The 19944-nt window shown below is 52.4% G+C and overlaps 1 protein-coding gene across 1 annotated transcript; it reads left to right on the top strand.

Annotated features, from left to right (window-relative positions):
- Window positions 1-14000: 14000 nt before the first annotated feature.
- TMEM106C (transmembrane protein 106C) lies at window positions 14001-19749 on the top strand. Its single transcript, XM_084802885.1, has 8 exons — window positions 14001-14139; window positions 14744-14937; window positions 16339-16402; window positions 16978-17137; window positions 17230-17370; window positions 17725-17774; window positions 18266-18319; window positions 19027-19749. The coding sequence occupies exons 2-8, from the start codon at window positions 14754-14756 to the stop codon at window positions 19121-19123; spliced, it is 750 nt and encodes a 249-aa protein (XP_084659011.1). The 5' UTR covers window positions 14001-14139; window positions 14744-14753; the 3' UTR covers window positions 19124-19749.
- The last annotated feature ends 195 nt before the right edge of the window (window positions 19750-19944 follow it).

Genomic DNA, 19944 nt, shown 5'->3' with positions numbered 1-19944 from the left:
TTTTGCATTTGGCAGCACGCTCCTATCAAACGAATGGGAACACAGCACCTAATTATCCTATAGGCGCAGGGAGGGGACAGCTAGAAGAGAGCTGTGTCAAGGGCCATATATCAAGTGTAGTTGGGGACATCTGCGTCTAAAGACACTCTCCAGATGCAGTCAGGCAGAGAGCCGGAGGCCCTGCTGGGGAGAGGGTGTCCTGCACCTGACGTCAAGCTCAGAGTGGGAGGACTGAAACCTCAAACAGCAGGGTCCTTCCAACAGCTAGGCTCATGTGTCCCTCTCCAATCAGGACGAAGAGAGAGCCATGCATGTCAGTGCTCAGCTGACTCTCTCCTTTTGATTCCACCTGGGACCCTCCAGCCCATGGGAGGATGGCAACCCCCCTCCCCCCCGCAGGTGACTCTTCCCCCCCTTCAGTTAAACCTCTCTGGAGGCACCCTCACAGGCACACCCAGAGGTGTGTCTCCCACATGACTTTAGGTCCAGTGAAATCAGGATGAACCAATGAGGATGAACCAATGAGGATGAACCAATGAGGATGAACCATCCTGCTCCCCCTCCCCCATTCCTCACAGGCCAGACGCACCCTGAGAGTACCACTTTTAAGCAAAGGTGGGGAGCCAGGGGAGGCGGGGCTTCAGGATGGAGCACAGCACAACAAACAGTACAGCAAGGGTCCTCTGCACTGTAAGAAGCCTTGGAAGAGGTGGCTTAAAAAAAAAAAAAGAGTTAGCGGTTGCTGCGTGCTGATGGAGATAGCCTGGGAGATAGCAGGAATTGGCAACATAAAAGAGAACAGAGTTAACCCTTTCTTTCTCACACCCTGCTCACTTTGGGCCTGGACTAGGTCCCAGCCCTTACTTAGCCCTGCCAGGAGGGCATGTGGAGGTGGAACCTGCCTTTGCTCTGGAAATAGAAAACCGATGCTGTAACTGAGTAACTTCTAGACAGGAAAGCAAGGCACCGGCAGGATCTACGGCAAAGAAAGTAATCTGTCCCGCTTGGGTAGAGACGGAGAGGAGACCGGATGTGGAGGGTGGCGGCCTGGTCTGCAGGGCCACGCTGGGTGCTTCACCGTCTCGCCCTTCCATTAACCAAAAGCGATGGTGGGTGTGGGAGCAGGGAGCTCGATCCCGGGGCTGGTGTTGAGACTAAGGTCCCTGTCCTTCTAAGGTCACAGAGGAAGCCTGTCAAGATGCCTTCCTCTCCATGGCCTTCTACTAAGTGTAGGTCATTTCAGGGCAGGCTTCAAGGATGCCCTGCACCAGGGTGATGTGCTAAGAAACACAGATGAGCGACATCTGTCCCTGTCCAGGTGAACATTGTTGGAGCTCTGGACATGATCCCACCCTGGAGGGAAACAAGGCTACTGACTCCAGCTTAGCAAGGTCTATCTCTTCTGCCTCGTAGCGACAGCTTGCTCAAGCTGCAGCCAAGCCCACAGCACACAGGCAGGCAGATGGCAGAGTGGGACCCCACCTAGCCGCAGAGAGACAGAGCAAGCCTACACACAGGGATCAGAAGGAACTCCCCAATTCCTTAACTTCCTTTCCACTCTGACCACACCCACCAGGCAGTCTCTCTCATTTCCATCCCCAGACAGCAGGGTTGCTGGCTTGACGCACACCTGTCCCCAAAACACACACCCGACACTGCACTCTATGTCACAGGCCCCTTCTCTCCCCGCCCCCCCCCCCCGCAAAAAAATGTCAGTTTCCTTTTAGAATTTTTTAAGATTTATTTATTTATTTACTTACTATGTATACAGTGCTCTGCCTTACATGACAGAAGAGGGCATCAGATCACATTACAGATGGCTATGAACCACCATGTGGTTTCTGGGAATTGAATTCAGGGCCTTTGGAAGAGCAGGCGGCACTCTTAACCACTGAGCCATCTCTCCAGCCCTCTTTTAGAATTTTTAAAAAAATATATTTACTCTAATTATTATTGTTGCATGAAGGCCATGACACAGCCCAGTGGTTCTCTGCCTCCACCACAAGAGTTCTGGGACTCAAACTCAAGGGGTCAACCTTGGCTGCAAGCACCTTTAACCAGTGAGCTATCTCACTGACCTGAGATGTCAGCCTTCTCACAGAACTTAGAATGTGAGCCATCGAATAACTATTATCGAGTGTGTGTGTGTGTGTGTGTGTGTGTGTGTGTGTGTGTGTGTGCGCGCGCGCGCGCGTGCCATGGAAGGGGCAATAGGAACTGAGCCTAAGGTCTCTGCTTGGCAAGTACCCTCTGTCACTTAGCTATTCTCTTTTTAATTTCCTACTTCAAGATGATGCCTCACTAAGTTGCCCAGGATGGCCTTGCACTAGCTCTATGGCTCCTGCGGAAGCAGCCACACTGGTGTCAGAGAACAGAGGTGCTCTACATATCAGCACGTCTTTCCATGCAATGCTAGGAGGACAGCTGCTCTGAGTGCAGCCCCAGCTGCTCTTCTCCTCCCCAGCAGGTGCCAGCCCAGGGGAGGGGTGCTAGCCTTCCCTCCCTGAGCAGGAAAGAAAGGTGAGAGCCACTGACCCAAGAAGTTTCCATGAAACCTGGCCATGAAGGAGGACACAGGAGAGAGGCGGAGGGACAGGCTCCCTCACAAAGTAGCTTTCTAGCCATAAAGTCGTAGCTAAATCCTGTGGTAAACAGAAGCCAGGACGGCCCAGAGGGAGGAGAAGGGCTGGGAACCTAGTGTCACCAGGTGTTAGAGGGATGGGCGGCAGCCCTGGTAACTGGAGGTCAACCCAGGCCAAGAGGAGCCAGCTCGCTTAGGGAAGGGCAGCCAGGCCTGTGTTGTACCCATCCCTGCTCTCAGGGCCTCTGGCACAGAAGTGCACGCTGTTGATGGGTGCACTGAGCGAGTGTGGATGTGTGAGATAAAAGAGGTCATGTTGGTCCAAGGAAGCACCAAGTTTCTACTCCAGCTGCTAACTCAGCCTCCTCCCTCCCTCTCCCCTCCCTCCCTCCCCCTTCACCCCTCCCTCCCTCCCTCCCCCTTCACCCCTCCCTCCCAAGCTGATGGGAACAAAGATGCCGAGAAAGTTTCCAGTTATAAAAGTCGGAGAGGAACAATCAAGAACAAAGATCAAGGCTTTAGATTTTCCATGACATTGGCACAGGGGTGGGGGCACCATTCCTTCCTGGCAGAGTCCCCATTCCTAGTGCCTCCTGGGAAGCAGGAGAAGGCCTCCCCTGGCTGGCCTGGGAGGAGGTGTGCTCCCTGGACTTGTGAGCACATCTCACTATCCCAGGGTCGTTCAGCCCAAATCCCTTCTATCTTGTTAAAGTCAGGCTCGAGGGGCCATGGAGCCCAGCCAGGACACCCTGACAGGCAGCAGGGTTCAGAGGTCAAGGGTCAACAGGGAGGAAGGTAGGGAGCAGAAGACCCAGGACACCTGGGAGGTGTGGACTTTGGGTAGGTGGAGTTGTAGGAGTATTGAGAAAGGCAGGGCCGGCATCTTTGTAAGAGGTCAAAGGGCAGCTAGAACATGGCTGTTTCTGGGGTGGCGCTGACACTCTGAAGTCAACCCCTGACACTCTCAGCCACTGGGAAACTAAGGCAGCTCCAACACAGGGAGGCAGAGTCTTCCTAAGAGAGCACACAATTAGCACATCCACTAATGACACTGCTGCTGCTCAGAGTGAGACAAACCCTTCTGTCCTGATGAGAATCAACAAGGTCTAAGCAATCAAACTGAAAAGTGATACATAAGCTCTTGTGTCTTTTAAGATATAATAACCCTGCTGAGCACGGTGGTGCACACCATTAAACCCAGCACTTGGGAGGCAGATGCTGGGGGAACCTCTGTGAGTTCAAGGCCTGCCTGGTCGATCTGTAGAGCAAGTTCCAGGACAGCCAAGGCTACAAAGAGAAAATTGGACTCAAATAACAAACAAACAAATAAATAATAACCCTGCACTACTACATTTGGATATGTGTGCCCAAACAATATAAATAGCTCTATACCTTGGTATACCAAGGAAGAAGAATACAAAAAAAAAAAACAAAAAAACAAAAAAAACCATAAAGTCTTGTAGCTGCAATTTGGTTTCAAATTAGAAGAGTTTTTTTTATACTCGAATCTTATATCATAAACCTACGTGGTTTTATAGTTAAAAAGAAAGAGAGAGAGAGAGAGAGAGAGAGAGAGGTGAGGGGGATGGAGATGGTACAGTCCCACGTCAGTGCATACCCACAGTCCTGTGTGCTCAGTGCACACCCACAGTCCTGTGTGCTCAGTGCACACCCACAGTCCTGTGTACTCAGTGCATACCCACAGTCCTGGGCAGTCTCAGATGTGTCAGCCCAGGCACAAAGCATTCTCAAATGCCAGTGCCATTCCTGACCCACCCACCCTCTCTTGCTTCCCAGTCTCCATCTTATCTTCCCTGGGCCTCCACACTTCTTTTCTGGGGGCTCACCAAGGAGGAGAGTTGAAAGTTTTAGGTGAGCTAAGGTTTCCTATGTCCAGAGCTGGGGCCAGCCCTGGAGTTTCCTGTAGATTCTTGTTTGATCCAGAAGGCACCCTGGGACACCAGCCATGACCTGCCCCTGCCACTCACTTGTTAGTTGGCCTTGAGCTAGTTATTTTAATCTTTCTACGCCTCAGTTTCCTCATCTGTAAGATGGGAATAATAAGGATATTGTGAAACCCGAAGGTGATAATATCTGAGAAGCTCTAAGTGCTTTTGTACGATAAACAAGGAAATGACGACCTCAAGTCAGAGGACCAGGTGATGGGGTAAGGTCAAGGAAAGACACAGGGGACTTCTGGTTGTGAGGTCAGGGCCAAGCTTGACCTGGGTGGTAGAACACAGCTGTTTCATGTGTGATGTTTTATTACACTATACATGGATGTTTAGTACACATGCATTTTTCTGATTCACAGCAAAAGAGGAAAATGTATCTTCCTTGGAAATAGTTCCAGGAAGCACACATTCCTGTGTTTGTCCCTTCCGGGAGCCTCTAGGATGCTTGATTTATTTTTCATTTTTTATTTTTATTTTTATTTTTGCCCAGCTCCCTGGGGTGGGCAGCAGCAGGGCTGTGGTCTAAATGAAAGGAGTGGCAAGGGTCGTCTAACTACAGAACTGCTACAACCTCAAAGGCTGTCGTTTGTTTTCCTTGCTGTGGCTTTCTGGGCTACACAGCAGGGAGCTAGGGGGCAAAGGTCACATAGGGAAGGATTAAGGAAGGTTGTCCATCCTCCCAAATTAGTGTCACTTTCCCCAGGGCTTGTCCCCAGGGAAGACTGGTGGGCACAGCAAAGCCATCTGTCACCCTGCCTTGCTGGCTGACGTTGCCCTTCTACCACCCGCCCACTGCCTGACCTAGACACCTTTCTTGTCACACCTGCCAATGTGGTCCCCTATATTCCTAGCCCTCTCCCTGTACCCAGGATCAGCACTTCTGGTCGCATCTGCCTTCTCTTTTGCTTGCGGGTGGGGGTGGGGTGGGGTGATGGGGGGCAGGGGCGGTTAGGGGGTCCTCAGACAATGATCCCAGCTCCTAGAGCCAGCATCCTCCTCCTAGGCTCTATTCACAGCTTCTGGAGGCTTCTAAAGCGAGGCCTGTAAAATGGGCTACGCCCACTTTCTCCACCCTGGCCAAATAGGCTCTCCTCAGCCAAGTGGAGACAGACCCTAGAAGAACCAAAACGTGGAGGGCAGGCCCTCTTGCCACCTTGGCCCACGACCTCATGCTGGGTCCCCCACACAGGCACCAGTGAGCCCTCAGGCCTGAGCCCACCCTGCCATCAGAGGCCACAGGAATGTCCATGTGGACCAGCCAGAGCCTGCTTGGTGACTGTCCACTCCCTCCCTCATGGCTGACTTCCCCTCCGTGTCTCTCTGACTCTGGCTTCTGTTTGGCTCTGCGCTTTAGTTTCTCTCGCACCCTGGGTTTTCTGTAGGACTCTGTCTCTGCAGTCCATCCCAGCCATCAAAGGGCAGTGGGCCTACCCTCTTCCTATGGGGTGGCCAGCACTTCAGAGCCAGGCCCTCGGCCTGTGTCATTGCCTGCTCAGGAAGTCTGACCCTGAGAAGTGACCGAGAAGATTATTTCTGCAGACAACCCCCAGTCCAGAGCCTCAGTGGAGAGCGGGGAGAAAGGGGAGACGCAACAGGAGGATGGGGAAGAAGGGGAAGTTTTATGTTATTAGGCACATGAAGAGCCACTGGGCTGGTGCCGGGGGGGGGGGGGGGGTTGTCTGACGTCTTACAGATTGCAGGTGGAGAAGGAAGTTGAGTTCGGAAGAAAGACAGAATCTTGGGTGAAATACCTGTGGTTTCAGGACTGCATTCTGACAGTCCCCCCTGGTGTCTAGCCTCGATCCTATCTACCTTTCTCTTGTGTGTTAACTTCTCACGCAGCCCCATGAAGTGCTTGTAGGGGACACAGAGTCTCTATCCTGAGCTGTGAAGCCACCAGTGTTGCCCCCCTAGCCGCCAGAGAGCAAGCTGTGGGCCGGGGCAGCTCAAGCCGTGCAGACAATCTTCCTTTCACACACTTATTTATGATTCTCCTCCCACCTCTCCGCTCCTTCCCCACCAGCTGCTGAAAATATTTCTCAAACAGAAAGAAGGCTAACCACAGCTGGAAACAAACCCTGAAGTTAGTCTGGGACGTGGGAGCTGCCAAGGAGAGTTGCCTGGGCCTTGGCTGGCTGTAGGAGGAAGAGCTGCTGGCTCGGAGACAGGCCTCCTGCGGGGCTGTGCCCGCAGGACCACTGCCAGGGGAGAGGACAAGCGACCATCCCCACTTCCACAAGATGCCATGCACCAGGTCCTGTACCAGACTGCGGAGGACGCGAGCTGGTTTAATAAAGGAATAGTGTGCTTAACAAGAAGGTTAGACTTAACCGCGTCCTCTCTGATGGCAACATGCGTTAGGGAGTGTTCACAGCCCAGGAGACCTTGACCTAAGAACGGTTCATTTTAACCCGTAGTGTGGCAGAGGCAGGCAGATTCCTGGAGCTCACTGGCCAGCCCTTCCGTTCCACTGATGAGCTACAGGTTCAATGGAGAGTCTGTCTCTAGAAATAAAATGGAGAACGATAAAGAAAGACGCCAACATTGACCTCTGTCATTCAAAAAAACTCACCCACCCGTGTGCACGGACACAGCCAATACGCAGCGCAAGAGCAAATCCTTCTCTCTGATTGGCTGGATCTGCCAACCCACTGAATTCGAGGACCAACCACGTTGGAAACCAAGTTCTTGTTATTAGTCCCCAAACAATACAGCATAACAATTACTTTTATCCCATCATATGTTATTAAACAGTCTAGAGATAGTTATGAGTACACAGGGTATGCATGGGCTATACGCAGAGGGGACAGGGGCATCCTCAGGTTTTGCTGTCTGCAATCCTGACCCCGACCCCCGAGCATGCTGAAGGCCTACCGTATAAGCAGCCTGAGATTTCAGAGTGAGAGGGTCCCTGGTGGAGGGTCAGTATCTTTCCCCCAGTCACTGTGGAGGGAGCAATAGCTGCTTCTGGAAGCACAGACAGCCTTTTGAGCCTTATGGATTTTGAGAGCTGCAGCAGAGTCAGGACCGTCTGGGCCGTAGTCCAGTGTACGGCACCAAGCACTAGAAGTGCCATTCCCACAGCAGGCCGGAGCCCACAGGGCATACTGGTCTGAGGAAGATGCTCAGGCAGGCGATACCCAGCCGTGGCACTACAGCTCCTGGGACTTAGACCCCCTCTATCTGGTGTCCTGGCCTTTGTTCATTCCCTAAAGCCCCAACTTTTCTTGTTGGGGATGGTTGAGCCAACAGGATAGCCACACAGCTCTAAGCCTTGGAACGTAAGAAGAATGTCCTGTTGCCTTCCTCTTCTGTCCCCCACGACCTTTCTTGGGGTCCCTAGCACCTCTGCACATATACCATTTTAGATCTGAATCCTCCAGGAACTCTGGATGGGCAGTGCCCGTTTTGCATACCTGTGAGCTAGCCACAGATGCCTAGATGGATGCCCAATACTAACCCAAAAATAGTGGCAGAAGTGTCAGGACGCTGGCCTGTTAGCTCCATGGGTGTCTTCAGACACAGACTTCTCAGGGCTCGTCGGTGGAGAATCAGCAGAGTAAAACAGCTGACCTTTATTTAATGTCCACCAAACGACAAGCACTGCCCTAAAAGGTTTCTGCTGGTTAACTTACTGTATGGCTTCGACGATCCTCCTCCCCAAGAGGATACTGAGGCATGGAAAGGGTTAAGGGCAGTAAGGGTCACACAGCCAGCCAGTGAGGTTCTGGGCCAGCACTCTGGGCCTCCAGGCTCTGGAGCCTGCACTATTAAAGCTGGCAGGCTTTTGCCCATTGCCTTCTGAGGGAAGTACCTGGAGGGTAAGGCCATGTCCTGTTCCTCCCTGTGTCCCAGGGCCTAACACAAGGCCGGGCACAAGCAGTGCTCAGAACAGAGAGCCAGGCCTCCCAGACCCCTGGCAGGCAGGGCTTGCTTTTGATTAGCTCAAAGTGGAGGGTGTTTGTGTGGTAGGGGGCGATTTACTGAATTAATAGAGTCCAAGGCTTTGTGAAAAAAAAAATGGCTCCATGGCTCATGACATCATGGGCAAAGGAACTCGAGCCCCTTCCCTGACTAGACTCCAGAGGTAACATCTGGCTGCAAGAATCTACCTGTTTCAAGGTGGCTTTGCCGGAGGCACCAAAACCCCTTCCTACCCTACTATGTCAGAGAAGATCAGGCCAGCCTGAGACCTGATGTTGCAGGCAAGTCTGTATTGTGTGGGCTTCCTCTCTCTGACTATACTGTTTCCCCAAACTTTTCTGTAGAGGGAGCAGGGGGTGGGGGGTGGGGGTAGGGGGGTGGGTTAATGAGGCGGAGGGCAGCTCGCTGCCAATCCTCTTGATGGTTTTGAGAGAAAAGAGAGACTGAATCTCAAAGTGCTGTCTACTAACCTCCTGCGCCCTCTGGTGGACGAACGAGGAGCGGGGCGTCCTCCTTTGCCCTGCAGTCTTTAGTCTCCACGACTCTCCTCTAACCTCCATTCGGTTACCCTGGTCAGCAGCAAGGGGGGGGGGGGTCCTAAAGCTAGAACACACTGTCCTCGGGTCAGCAGCAAGGGGGGGGGTCCTAAAGCTAGAACACATGGTCCTCAGGTCAGCAGCGGGGGGGGGGGGGTCCTAAAGCTAGAACACATAGTCCTCAGGTCAGCAGCAGGGGGGGGGGGAGTCCTAAAGCTAGAACACACGGTCCTCGGGACAGCAGGGGGGGGGTCCTAAAGCTAGAACACATGGTCCTCAGGTCAGCAGCGGGGGGGGGGGTCCTAAAGCTAGAACACATAGTCCTCAGGTCAGCAGCGGGGGGGGGGGGGGGGAGTCCTAAAGCTAGAACACACTGTCCTCGGGTCAGCAGCAAGGGGGGGGGGGTTTGTCCTAAAGCTAGACCATACGGTCCTCAGGTCAGCAGCAAGGGGGGGTCCTAAAGCTAGAACACATGGTCCTCAGGTCAGCAGCCGGGGGGGGGGGCGGGTCCTAAAGCTAGACCACATGGTCCTCGGGTCAGCAGCAAGGGGGGGCGTCCTAAAGCTAGAACACACGGTCCTCAGGTCAGCAGCAAGGGGGGTCCTAAAGCTAAGACAACCCCCCAGCACGACGTAGTGATGGCACCTTCTCTATACACTAACATGCTTTTAGGTCACCTGGCTGTCCCTTTGGTCTCCTTGCAAGAAAGTCTTAAGATGTTAGTGCTTGGGCCTTGCCTGGGTTTCAGCCCTCTCCTCCAAGGAGATAAGCCAGCCCTTTGGATTTCTTTGATCAGTGTGAAGTAGAGTTTTAATTTCTTTTCTTTTCTTTTCTTTTTTGGTTTTTCAAGACAGGGTTTCTCTGTATAGCCTTGGCTGTCATGGACTCATTTTGTAGATCAGGCTGGCCTCGAACTCAGTGATCCACCTGCCTCTGCCTCCTGAGTGCCCAGCCCCAAGTTTTAATTTCTAGAATCCAACCCCTTACAATGTTTTTCCGAGAGTTTTGTTTTGTTTTGTTTCTTAGCAGATTAAAGAGACGGTCTCAGGTGCTCCTGGACGCTGGTAAAGAGCTACAGCAAAGCAACGCAGAGCAAAGGGATCTGGAGTCTCGTTGGAAGGAGCTTAGACAGGCTAGAATCCAGGTGCCTGAATGAAGGTGGGAGATCACAGCCTCAGCGTCACTGTGGGAAGGGGCAGGACTTCCCTGGGGAGTGGCTATAACACACACACACACACACACATACACACACACACACACACATACACATGCATGCGCACATGCATGCACAAGCTCACACATACACACATGCACACATATGCACATACAAGCTCACATACATGCACACGCATGTGCAAGCTCACACATACACACATACATACACACATGCACACATATGCACACACAAGCTCACACACACATGCATGTGCAAGCTCACACACACACATGCATGCACACACAAGCTCACACACATGCACATGCACGCACAAGCTCACACATACACACACAAGCTCACACATACACATGGGACTCACTAGGGCCCAGCATTAGCTCTGCTGCCTGAGCAAATATTTCTTCTGGATCCCCCAGGCTGTGTAGAAATTCATAACACCCCTTTCAGCTAGGGTACTCAAGGTGCATCCCTGAGCTAGATCCGTGACAGCATATGCAGCTGGGGCTTCCTTCCTCGTAGCTTGGCTTTGGGGGTGGGGGTGGACCTTGAAAGTATTGTCCCTTCATTGATAGGACTCTGTCCCTACGACCACAGCTGGGGCCATCAGCTTCCCTGTATCTTGATTTCTTCCCCAGTAAAAAAAAAAAAAAGGGAAGAATAGTTGCTTCCCGCCCCATGTTCTATGGTTGCAGGGCTCTTAAATGCACAGGATTCTCTCCTCTCTCCTCTCTCTCTCTCTCTCTCTCTCTCTCTCCTCTCCTCTCCTCTCCTCTCCTCTCCTCTCCTCTCCTCTTCTCTCCCTCCTTCCCTTGCCTTAAAGAACTGCCCTGGAGACTTCACTTTGGAGACACATGAGCTCAGGGCCCTGAGATCTCAGGTTCATGTGAGAATATGACAGCAAGCGAACAATTTAAAAGGGTTTGTGTGCCCTGGTTCTTCCGTAACATCCACCAATGAGGAAGTAGCTGTCCTGCTGTTTTTCACTTGCTGAGTGGAGTGTCATCTAGTCTTACACAAGGTTAGCACCTATGGACAAACAACAGGAGCAGAACGAAGTACCCCAAGAGCCCTTCTAAAAGAAAGTCCTTCAGGTCCACCGGTACAGGAGGATGTTAATACCTTAGAATTCTGCCGCACCCAGCTTGAGCACTAGATGGGATTCAGGGGGAGCAGAACTCCTCCTGCCTCAGAATGAGGAGCATTATCTGGACCCCATTTCCCCAGTCTGTGGGGCTGTGCAGAAGCTAAGGAGAATGGGAGCTCAGAGGTATTGGGGTGACCCCGCTCTGCCCTGACCACCCGGAGAGCCCCGGGTGAGCTCACGTCTACAGTAACCCCGCTACTCATGACGGCAGTAGTGAGACAAATCCGGAAGCTAGAGGCAGGCGAGAAGTGATGGCTGTCTCCTCAGGAATGTGCTGCCCAATTAAGACTCTCTCTCTCTCAGATGGCTCAAGAAGATCCTGGGACTGCTCCCCGAGGCCGTGCTGGCCAGCCTCCAGGCTAGGTAGTTGTGCAAGTGCTCCTGAGGGTCTATTACACACCGGGCTTCCAGGTGGGAGCTAACATCGGGCCAGGTGTGTGGTCTATCAGTCTGAGCCACACTTTCAGGAGCAGACAGTCAAAGTGCCTCAGGCTTTTACTGGTGATGTTCCCGGGCTCCCTTTCTTGGCCTCCCCTAACCCAACCCCTGCCTTTTCCTGACCACAGGCTTTCTGCTTCCGTCCTTTTCTCCCTCCACTGTGAAGCATTGCCAGCCCTCAGTCTTCTAGACTATCCTTCCTGTCAGCTGTTGGGCCCAGTCGCTGCCTTCTGTTTGTATGTCCCCTCCCCCTTCTCCTACCCTTCACCCCCACCCCCACCCCTGCTCCCACTGTACTAGCCATGCATGGTGTGGACAGCGGGTTTATTTGCATGTTAGCACTAGCAGGGGGTCCGGCAGAGGCTACATACAGTATATGGTGACAGAGAACGGGCTTTTGAGACGCAGCATCTTATTTCTTGGAGAACAAGGTCATTCTGCGGGTGAATGACTTACCAGAGGCATCTTCATGCAGGGAAGCCTAACCAGGGCAGGGCTCTGACAGGCCTGGGTCCTCCTCTCTTGAAGGGCAGGTGTTTTAAGAACCGAAACTGGCAAGAGATAGAAACTATGTGGCCCATACCGTGTGGCCAAGGCAGCCTGTACATGCTAAAGCCAAGTTTTCAGTGGCGGCGGTGGTGCACGCCTGTAATCCCAGCACTCAAGAGACAGAGGTGGGCAGATCTCTGAGTTCAAGGTCAGCCTGGTCTACAGAGTGAGACCCAGGACAGCCAGGGCTACACAGAGAGACCCTGACTCAAAAAACAAAACAAACAAAAAACAAGCAAACCAAGCCAACAAACAATCAAAAAAAAAAAAAAAAAAAGCAGACAAACCAACCAAGTCTTTCGTCTTTATTTTCAGTGTGACTGTACTTCCTAGGGTTGCATCCCACTGTGAGGATGTGAAAACGCAAAAGCTGGCTATTCTGTCAGGGACTAGATTGCTTTTATCCTTCTGTCCAGAGTTCCTTGTCACCTCATGGCCTCAGCGTCACAGGGTCACAGTATGGCTGCTGTGAACTCTAATATCAAGCACACAGTCCAAACAGAAAGTCACAGGATCACTGGAGTCTCCATCTCCTTTAAGGATGTTTCCTAGAAAAAAACAAAATCTACACTCTTAGCCTCATTGGCCAGAACAGTATCACAGAGTCTGCTAACTGCAATGGGAGCTGAGCAGCATGTTTTTAGTTGCATGTTTTCTTCCTCTCAATATCTCAGATTTATTAAAGTAAAAAAATGTAGAAGTGATGTGGAAATTTCAAAGAAAGAATCTTGTTTTTTAAAAAAAATTCAGGGAATGGCTAAGGTCCAAAGGTAGAAGTTGGTTGGTGCCTCTTGGTTTCATACTAAAGGCCCCATGAGCTAACCGTGGCCAGCAGTTAGAGATAAGGGTCTAGGTCATTTTAAGGATCATCCACATTTCCCACAGTGGCATAAGGAACCCAGGGAGACAGGAGGTGGCCGACCTCTCTCCATTCTCACGGCTCCCTCAATCATCCAGTTTTAGGATATTGAAATAACTCTTGCTGCTCTTTCTATGTTTCGGTTTAAACAGGTTCTCTCTTTACTGGCTGGCCTCAAACTCAAGTTCTAGGTTAGCCTTGAACTTGTGGTGATCCTGCTGCCTGTCTCTCAAATGCTGAGTGCATCGTCACATGGGCATCCCAGTCTCATCTTTACCTGCTCTTCACACGATTCACTCGCTTCTGTGGTACTTTAGCTTTAGTGGGCTCTCCCTGGCCTTTTATGTCCAACACCACCTCCTCCTCCTCCTCCTCCTCCTCCTCCTCCTCCTCCTCCCCCCCCTCCTCCTCCTCCTCCCCCTCCTCCTCCTCCTCCTCCTCCTCCATCCTGAAATAGGACTAGTGTGCAAAACTGGGCTTTGGGCTTCATTCCTGTGACTAGCTAGCAGGACTCTGGTGGAAGCTGCCCTCGGTCAGATCCGGGGCCACCGCCACAGTGGCTCTCCATATGCTAATCTAGGGCAGGCTCTGGGTTTGGGGATTCTTTACACGCCAAGTCCCTGTGCGGTGAGAATGGCTTTGGCTATAGGCGATGCCGTCCTCCTCCTGCACAGACTCTGATCTGCAAGTTCTGGTGAGCATTTCCCAGCGCCTCTGGGGTACAGAGGAGGACGTCCCTCTCCCCGACTGTCACCGCTGTCCTCTGCCGCACTCTACCGGTGTCTAGGTGCGCTGCAGCTTCCTGGCGGGAGGGACTCACCAAAGCTCAGAGCGCAGGCGCAAGCGCTCGCCCCCGGGTCCTCAGGCCGCTTGCCATTCTGCGCCTGCGCACGGCGGGAGCGTAGGGGACGTCTCTGGAGCCGGCAGGTGGAGGGAGGAGTAGTCCGGAGCGTAACTGCCAGGAGTTGGTGCGCCACAGGTTCGTGGGGGGCGCCCGCGGTCCCTCGGCCTCAGAGGCTTTAATGTGTCCGGAACGAGGCTTTTTGCGGAGCCTGCCTCCTCGGCTGGGAGTGGAGGAGGATGGGAATCGCGGAGGCCTTTTTTATTAATTTGGTGACTGCCGTTTGTTTGCCCCGAGTTGCAGCCTTGTTTGCCCTTCAGAGTTTGCAAACAGTGGGGAGGAAGCGGCGAAGGGCGACTCCGGGGGTGGGGCCGGTGAGCGCGGAGCTGGAGTTTCCCGGGGGAGGGAGGGAGGGAGAGAGAGAGAGAGAGAGAGAGAGAGAGAGAGAGAGAGAGAGAGAGAGAGAGGGAGAGAGAGAGAGAGAGAGAGCGCGCCAGATGCATCGAGGGCAGTCCCATTCCCTAGCTACGCGGGGTGGGGGGGGAGAAAGGGGGCGGGGAGACGACGACTCATGACACTGGACACTGCTGCAAAATGAGCCCCCCCCGTAGGACTTGTGCCTCACAATTAGGACAGCAACTTATCACTCAGTATTTTGCACTTCTTGTAGAAGTGATTTTTTTTCCCTCTGTAGTAGCCCCATATGGACACTAACGCGCGCTCATCCCCACCCCCCATGTAGGAGATGACTCATGGGGTCTCAACATTCCACCTCCGTTCACACATTTTGTCAACGAAAGGAGGATGACAACCCAGAGGACTTGCTGGCTGAGAGAGAGCGGGAGGAAGCCATCGCTCAGTTCCCCTATGTGGAATTCACTGGGAGAAATAGCATCACCTGTCACACCTGCCAAGGAGCAGGCTACATCCCAGCAGGTGAGAACTGTCTCCTCGGCCCCTCGTGGAAGGCCCTCTGGTCTCCCTCCCGCTCCAGCCAGCCGGGCTGACGCTGACATTGGAAACTTGGGCAGACTGTAGGCTTCTTTTGATCTTACATTTGGGACACTTGTCTTCATTTCTACTCTTTCATTACTGCCTTAGTTTTTTTTCTTCTGGTTGCTTGTGCTAAAATACGTTGACAAAACCAATTTAGCAGACGGAAGGGTTTATTCTGGTTCACAGCTCCAGGCCATAATCCATCACTGAGGGCAAGTCAGGACAGCAGGGACTTAAGATTGCCTGCATCACATTATAGGAAAGGACGAGGAAAGCCTGGTCTCAAGTTTTCCCTTTCCCTTTTCCTTCAAAGACCCAGCCTATGAAACGGGTACCACCCACATTTAGGGGCACAGGGTGGGATGGGTGGATGGGGGAGCGTGTCTTCTTACTTGAGTTAACCCAGTTAAGAAAATCATTCACAGACATGTCCCGGGGGCCAGCCTGATCTAGTTAGACAGCACCTCATTGATGAGACGTCTTCCCAGGCGGTTGTAGGTTTCTAACACTAATATTCACTATTGTCCCAGCCCCTCTCTAGGCTGGAGTGTTGGTTTCTCTGCTGTGGGATTTGCTGACAAGGATGTTTCTCTATTGCTCATAAGGACAGTGCTGTGGAGGGACTATTCTGGAAGCTTCTTTACACAGAGAGGTGGGGGCGGGGGGGAACCAGTAAGTGAATCAGTAGCTAAAGGTCAGCTGAGTGCTGCCAGGGGGTGTGGCCAGAGGCAGAGGCTCAGGATTGCAGCCTGGATTATCTCTAGGAACAGCTATTACTAAATTGACCCTGGGGAGTCGGGGAGGAGTCCCAAAGGTTAGCACTGTTAAGAAACCTTGAAGCTGGGCATGGTGGCAGCACACCTTTAATTCCAGCACCAGGCAGATCTATGTGAGTTCGAGGCCAGCCTGGTCTACAAAGGGAGTCCAGGGCAGCCAAGACTACACAGAGAGAACCTGTCTTGAAAAATCAAAAAAGGAAAAAAAAGAACGCTGGGAACCACAGACTCCAAAGCTCCAAAGGAAAAGCGAGGAAACAGTGAGTGGCTTCGAGATGCTCTGACTGGCATAGTAGGCAAGAGGGTCTCCAACTTTAGCTCCCTGACAGCACTGGTACAAGTTTTATACTCTGTGGCATTCTCTATAGGGCTTATCTGTTCCTTTTCCTCGATTCCTTTTTCCTTTCTCTATTTCTACATTTACCTGTTTCTTCTCATTTCAACCAACAACTCTGCCTCTTAGCGTCTAGCCCCAGATGAACCTTTGCTGTGGCAGCGTGCAGCAGGGCAGGCCGAGAAGGGCTGCGGGCCCGAGGGGTTTACAGAGTCTTTGCTGCTTTTCTAGAGCAAGTCAATGAGTTGGTGGCCTTGATCCCGCACAGTGACCAGAGACTGCGTCCTCAGAGAACGTGAGTGGCCGCTCTCATCTGTGAATGCCCGTCTGCCCCTGACTCCCTTTTATGAAAGAATAGCAGTTAGCTATTGGAGAAAGATGCCCGTTGTTGTATCTGACCCATTTCTTTTATCTATGTATGTATTAGTATGTACTATTACTTTTCTTTTTTTTTTTTTTTTTTTGCATGATGCTGAGACTTGAGCCCAGGCCCTCTTGTATGCTGGACAAGCTTCTCCTCCACTGAACCCGCCCTAGACAGGGGCGTGAAATGTCCCTGTCAGTGTTACAGAAACTTGAACTAGAACTATCCTGAGGGTCGGTCAGGTGGAAAGATAAGCTTGGAGAGGTTGGAGATACAGGACGTCCCAGGCGATGCGTCGATGCTTAGGAAATAAAAGGATAGTTTCCCTTCTGAGGGTAAACGGTGTTCAGATGGGTTGGAAGTCTTTCCTTGCTCTGTTGCGTCTCACCTCGTCCGTGCTTCCTGGTTCTTCACGCCCTCTGTTCACTCCTGAGTTCTGCAGTAATCATGACCATTTAGGCTGCCACATCTGACTGCGCCACATGGCCCTGTGCTGTCATTTGCAGTAAACAGTATGTCCTCCTGTCTGTCCTGCTCTGTCTCCTGGCATCTGGCTTGGTGTTCTTCTTTCTGTTCCCACACTCAGTCCTCGTGGAAGATAACGGCGTCAAAGTGGCCAAAGTCACGTTCAACGAACAGGACTCCCTCGTGATCCTCGACGTCACGGTAAGACGGAGGGCCTCCCTCCCTGGCTCCTGCACTCGCACAGCCTTGGACCAGGACCCCTGACGCCCACTTCCGCCTTTGCCCCATTCCAGGCCACCCTGAAAATCAGGAATTCCAACTTCTATTCTGTGGCGGTGACCAACCTGCTCAGCCAGGTTCAGTACGTGAGGGCCGTGGTTGGCACCTATACAACCGCTGATGTCTCGTTCATTCCCCCGCGGAGTGAGCACCTGGTACGTTGCTCTTGCAGGGCCTCTGCGTACATGGTAAGGAGGGACTAGGAGCCACCCACGTCGGGGCGGGCATCCCTCCTCTCACCTCCCCCTCCGTGGAACTCTGTAGTTAGTAATGTTTGAGTACCTGGACAGTGAAAGAACTGGTAGGAAAAAGATAGTGACCAAGTCAAGGAAGGGTGGGAATACAGCCTGAGGCCCAGAAGCCTCCACAGGCAGGCGCCCAGGCTGTTTTAGGAAGGTGCTTTCTATGTGATGGAAGACCGGTCCAGCACCTGAGGGCTGTTAGATAATGCTGTTACGTCAAGCTCACCTATCGCAGACTGATGCCGGGTCTTGTTTTTTTTTTTTCAGGTGAATTTTACGGTGAAGGCCGAGGTGGGAGGACCGTCTTCCTATGTCTAGTAAGGACAGAGTTCTCTGTACTGTGCTGTCTGCCTGGAGAGATTCAGAGTCCTCCTTGGTTGACTGTGTCCCTGGCTCTGCCATAAGCCCCAGATTCGGCCTGTGGAGTCCCTAGCGTTGGCTTTCTCCAGGCCAGGGGTGGGAGTGAGGAGGTGGAGGAGATGCCATCTGGCATGTGACTGAAGTGCTGGGATTTCTAAAGAAGACACAAGCCACTAGAAACTTTAGCAAGCACTAGCAAGTACATGTGTATTGGCTTTGAGAAGCAAGGAGCGCGACGTGGGGGGTTGTTGAGAATGACACTTTGGGGGGGGGCCCAGAACCAGTGGTCCTTGGCAGTACTTTGGTAGGCATGGGGAAGAGAAGGTACCCCACCTAGTTTGACAGTGTAACCCAATACTGCCCTGCGGATTCTCCTGGGAGACTGGGCCATTTCTTGTTCTGCTTGCATTGGGACCACGTGACCGGTGTCCGTGTTTGCGGTCCACAGCTTCTACTGCACGATCCCTGCCATCCTGGTGCACAACATCATTCTCTTCATGAGGTAATGTCCTCTGGCCTCTCACCCGCCCCGGCCTTTTGCTTTGAGCCTGGGCCATGTGTGAGCTTCCTGCACTGGTTGGTGGCGCCAAGGGCCCCTGCAAAGGTTGCCAGGTTCCCAGTGAATACTTAAACATAATGTCCGGTGGGGGTGGGTGGGTACGGAAAAGGGGCGCTGGAGAGATGGCTCAGCAGTTAAGAGTGCTCCTTGCTCTAATTCTTTGGCCACCTTTCTCCCTGGTGACCCTGTTATTAGTCTTGGCACTGTGACTGTTAGATGTAAAGATGACAGACTATTGCTATTGTACAGACATTTGAACTCTGAGGGTTTGAGTGGGGTTTCTCAGCTTTGGCAAGGTCAACATTTTGGGCCAAATGAGTTCTTTGCTGTCATTGACTGTGCGCTGGGGGTACTTAGCCGTGGCACCTCTTGCCTCTGCTTGCTGTAGGGAGCCCTTAGCACCCTCTGCCCTACTCCCTTGTAATGACCCAAAGATGCCCGGATGTGGCCAGCAGCACCCCTGTGGGGTAAAACTGCTGACCCAGAGGCTCACCTCATGACGTGGCATGTTGGGATGGAAAGGTCCTCAGGGCTTCCTGGTTCTATAACCGTGAAGACGGCGCCTGGGACCCAGGTGGGTAGCACTCCCTCAGCGTGGAAGAAACTGTCCTGTTTATTTCATCTCTTTGTGATTTTTTTCTACTTGCTAGGACGTCCGTAAAGATTTCCTACATTGGCCACATATCCCAAAGCACCTTGGAGACACAGCACTATGTGGATTGCGGCGCGAATTCCACAGCTGTCTAGAGCCTGCTCTCAGTTCTCCGGGGTCGCACCTGTAGAAGGAAGCTTAACATCTGTCCCTCCGGCCCCAGCGTCCCTCCCTCTGTGCCGCTGACCCCACGCAGTCTAAAGTGGAGGAGGAAGTGGTTCTCTCGACCCACAGAAAGTGTCCTTCCCACTACTTTGTGTTTTTCCTGGAACCAGCAAAATCACTGCCCAGTGCCTAGTCTGTGCCTTGCATATAGTCAGCACCCAGCTACAGTTTGAAGGACCAAATCCAGACACTTTGGCTGTTCTTGAGTCGTTATACGTAGAGACGAACCAGGGTTCTAGGTTTTCGGACCAGAGTTACATGAGGGTAGGATGCTAGTGTGTCTGCGGATGTGCAGTGCCAAGTGTGCACAGGAGCACCAGGGGGAGGGGGCGTGCGGAAGGTCTGTGAGGAGCCTGCGGTGGCTGCATTTGTTTCGGAGTTCCCTAATACCCAGCAGCTTTTTCAGAAAGGTTTTGGTATTTTCCTTTCCATTACAAAATTATTTACAGCCTCCCTCCGCCCCTCAGGGGTCTGTTGAAGGCTTTGATGTACCTTCCATCCACTGGCTGGACATAGAGTGGGGATTTGATAGAGAAAATAAACCGTTTTTGATTGATTGGCCCTGTCTCTGATTGCCTGGATGCCTTTGTAGGCACCTGTGAGAGAAACTCAGAAATGTTGCTTCCTAAGGGAGACACCCCCAATGTGTTTTGAGGGAAGGAAAGAGAATGTACCCCATTGTGTGCTGTTCCCTCCCCCAGCGCCTCCAGAGCAGCCTTGCAGGTAGGTGTGTGCCTGGCAGCAGGTAGCA

This window comes from Acomys minous, assembly GCF_964271855.1.
Source record: "Acomys minous genome assembly, chromosome: 12".
Taxonomy (NCBI): Eukaryota; Metazoa; Chordata; class Mammalia; order Rodentia; family Muridae; genus Acomys; species Acomys minous.
Note: the sequence above shows the minus strand (reverse complement) of the source record. Positions and strands in the feature narration are given on the sequence as shown.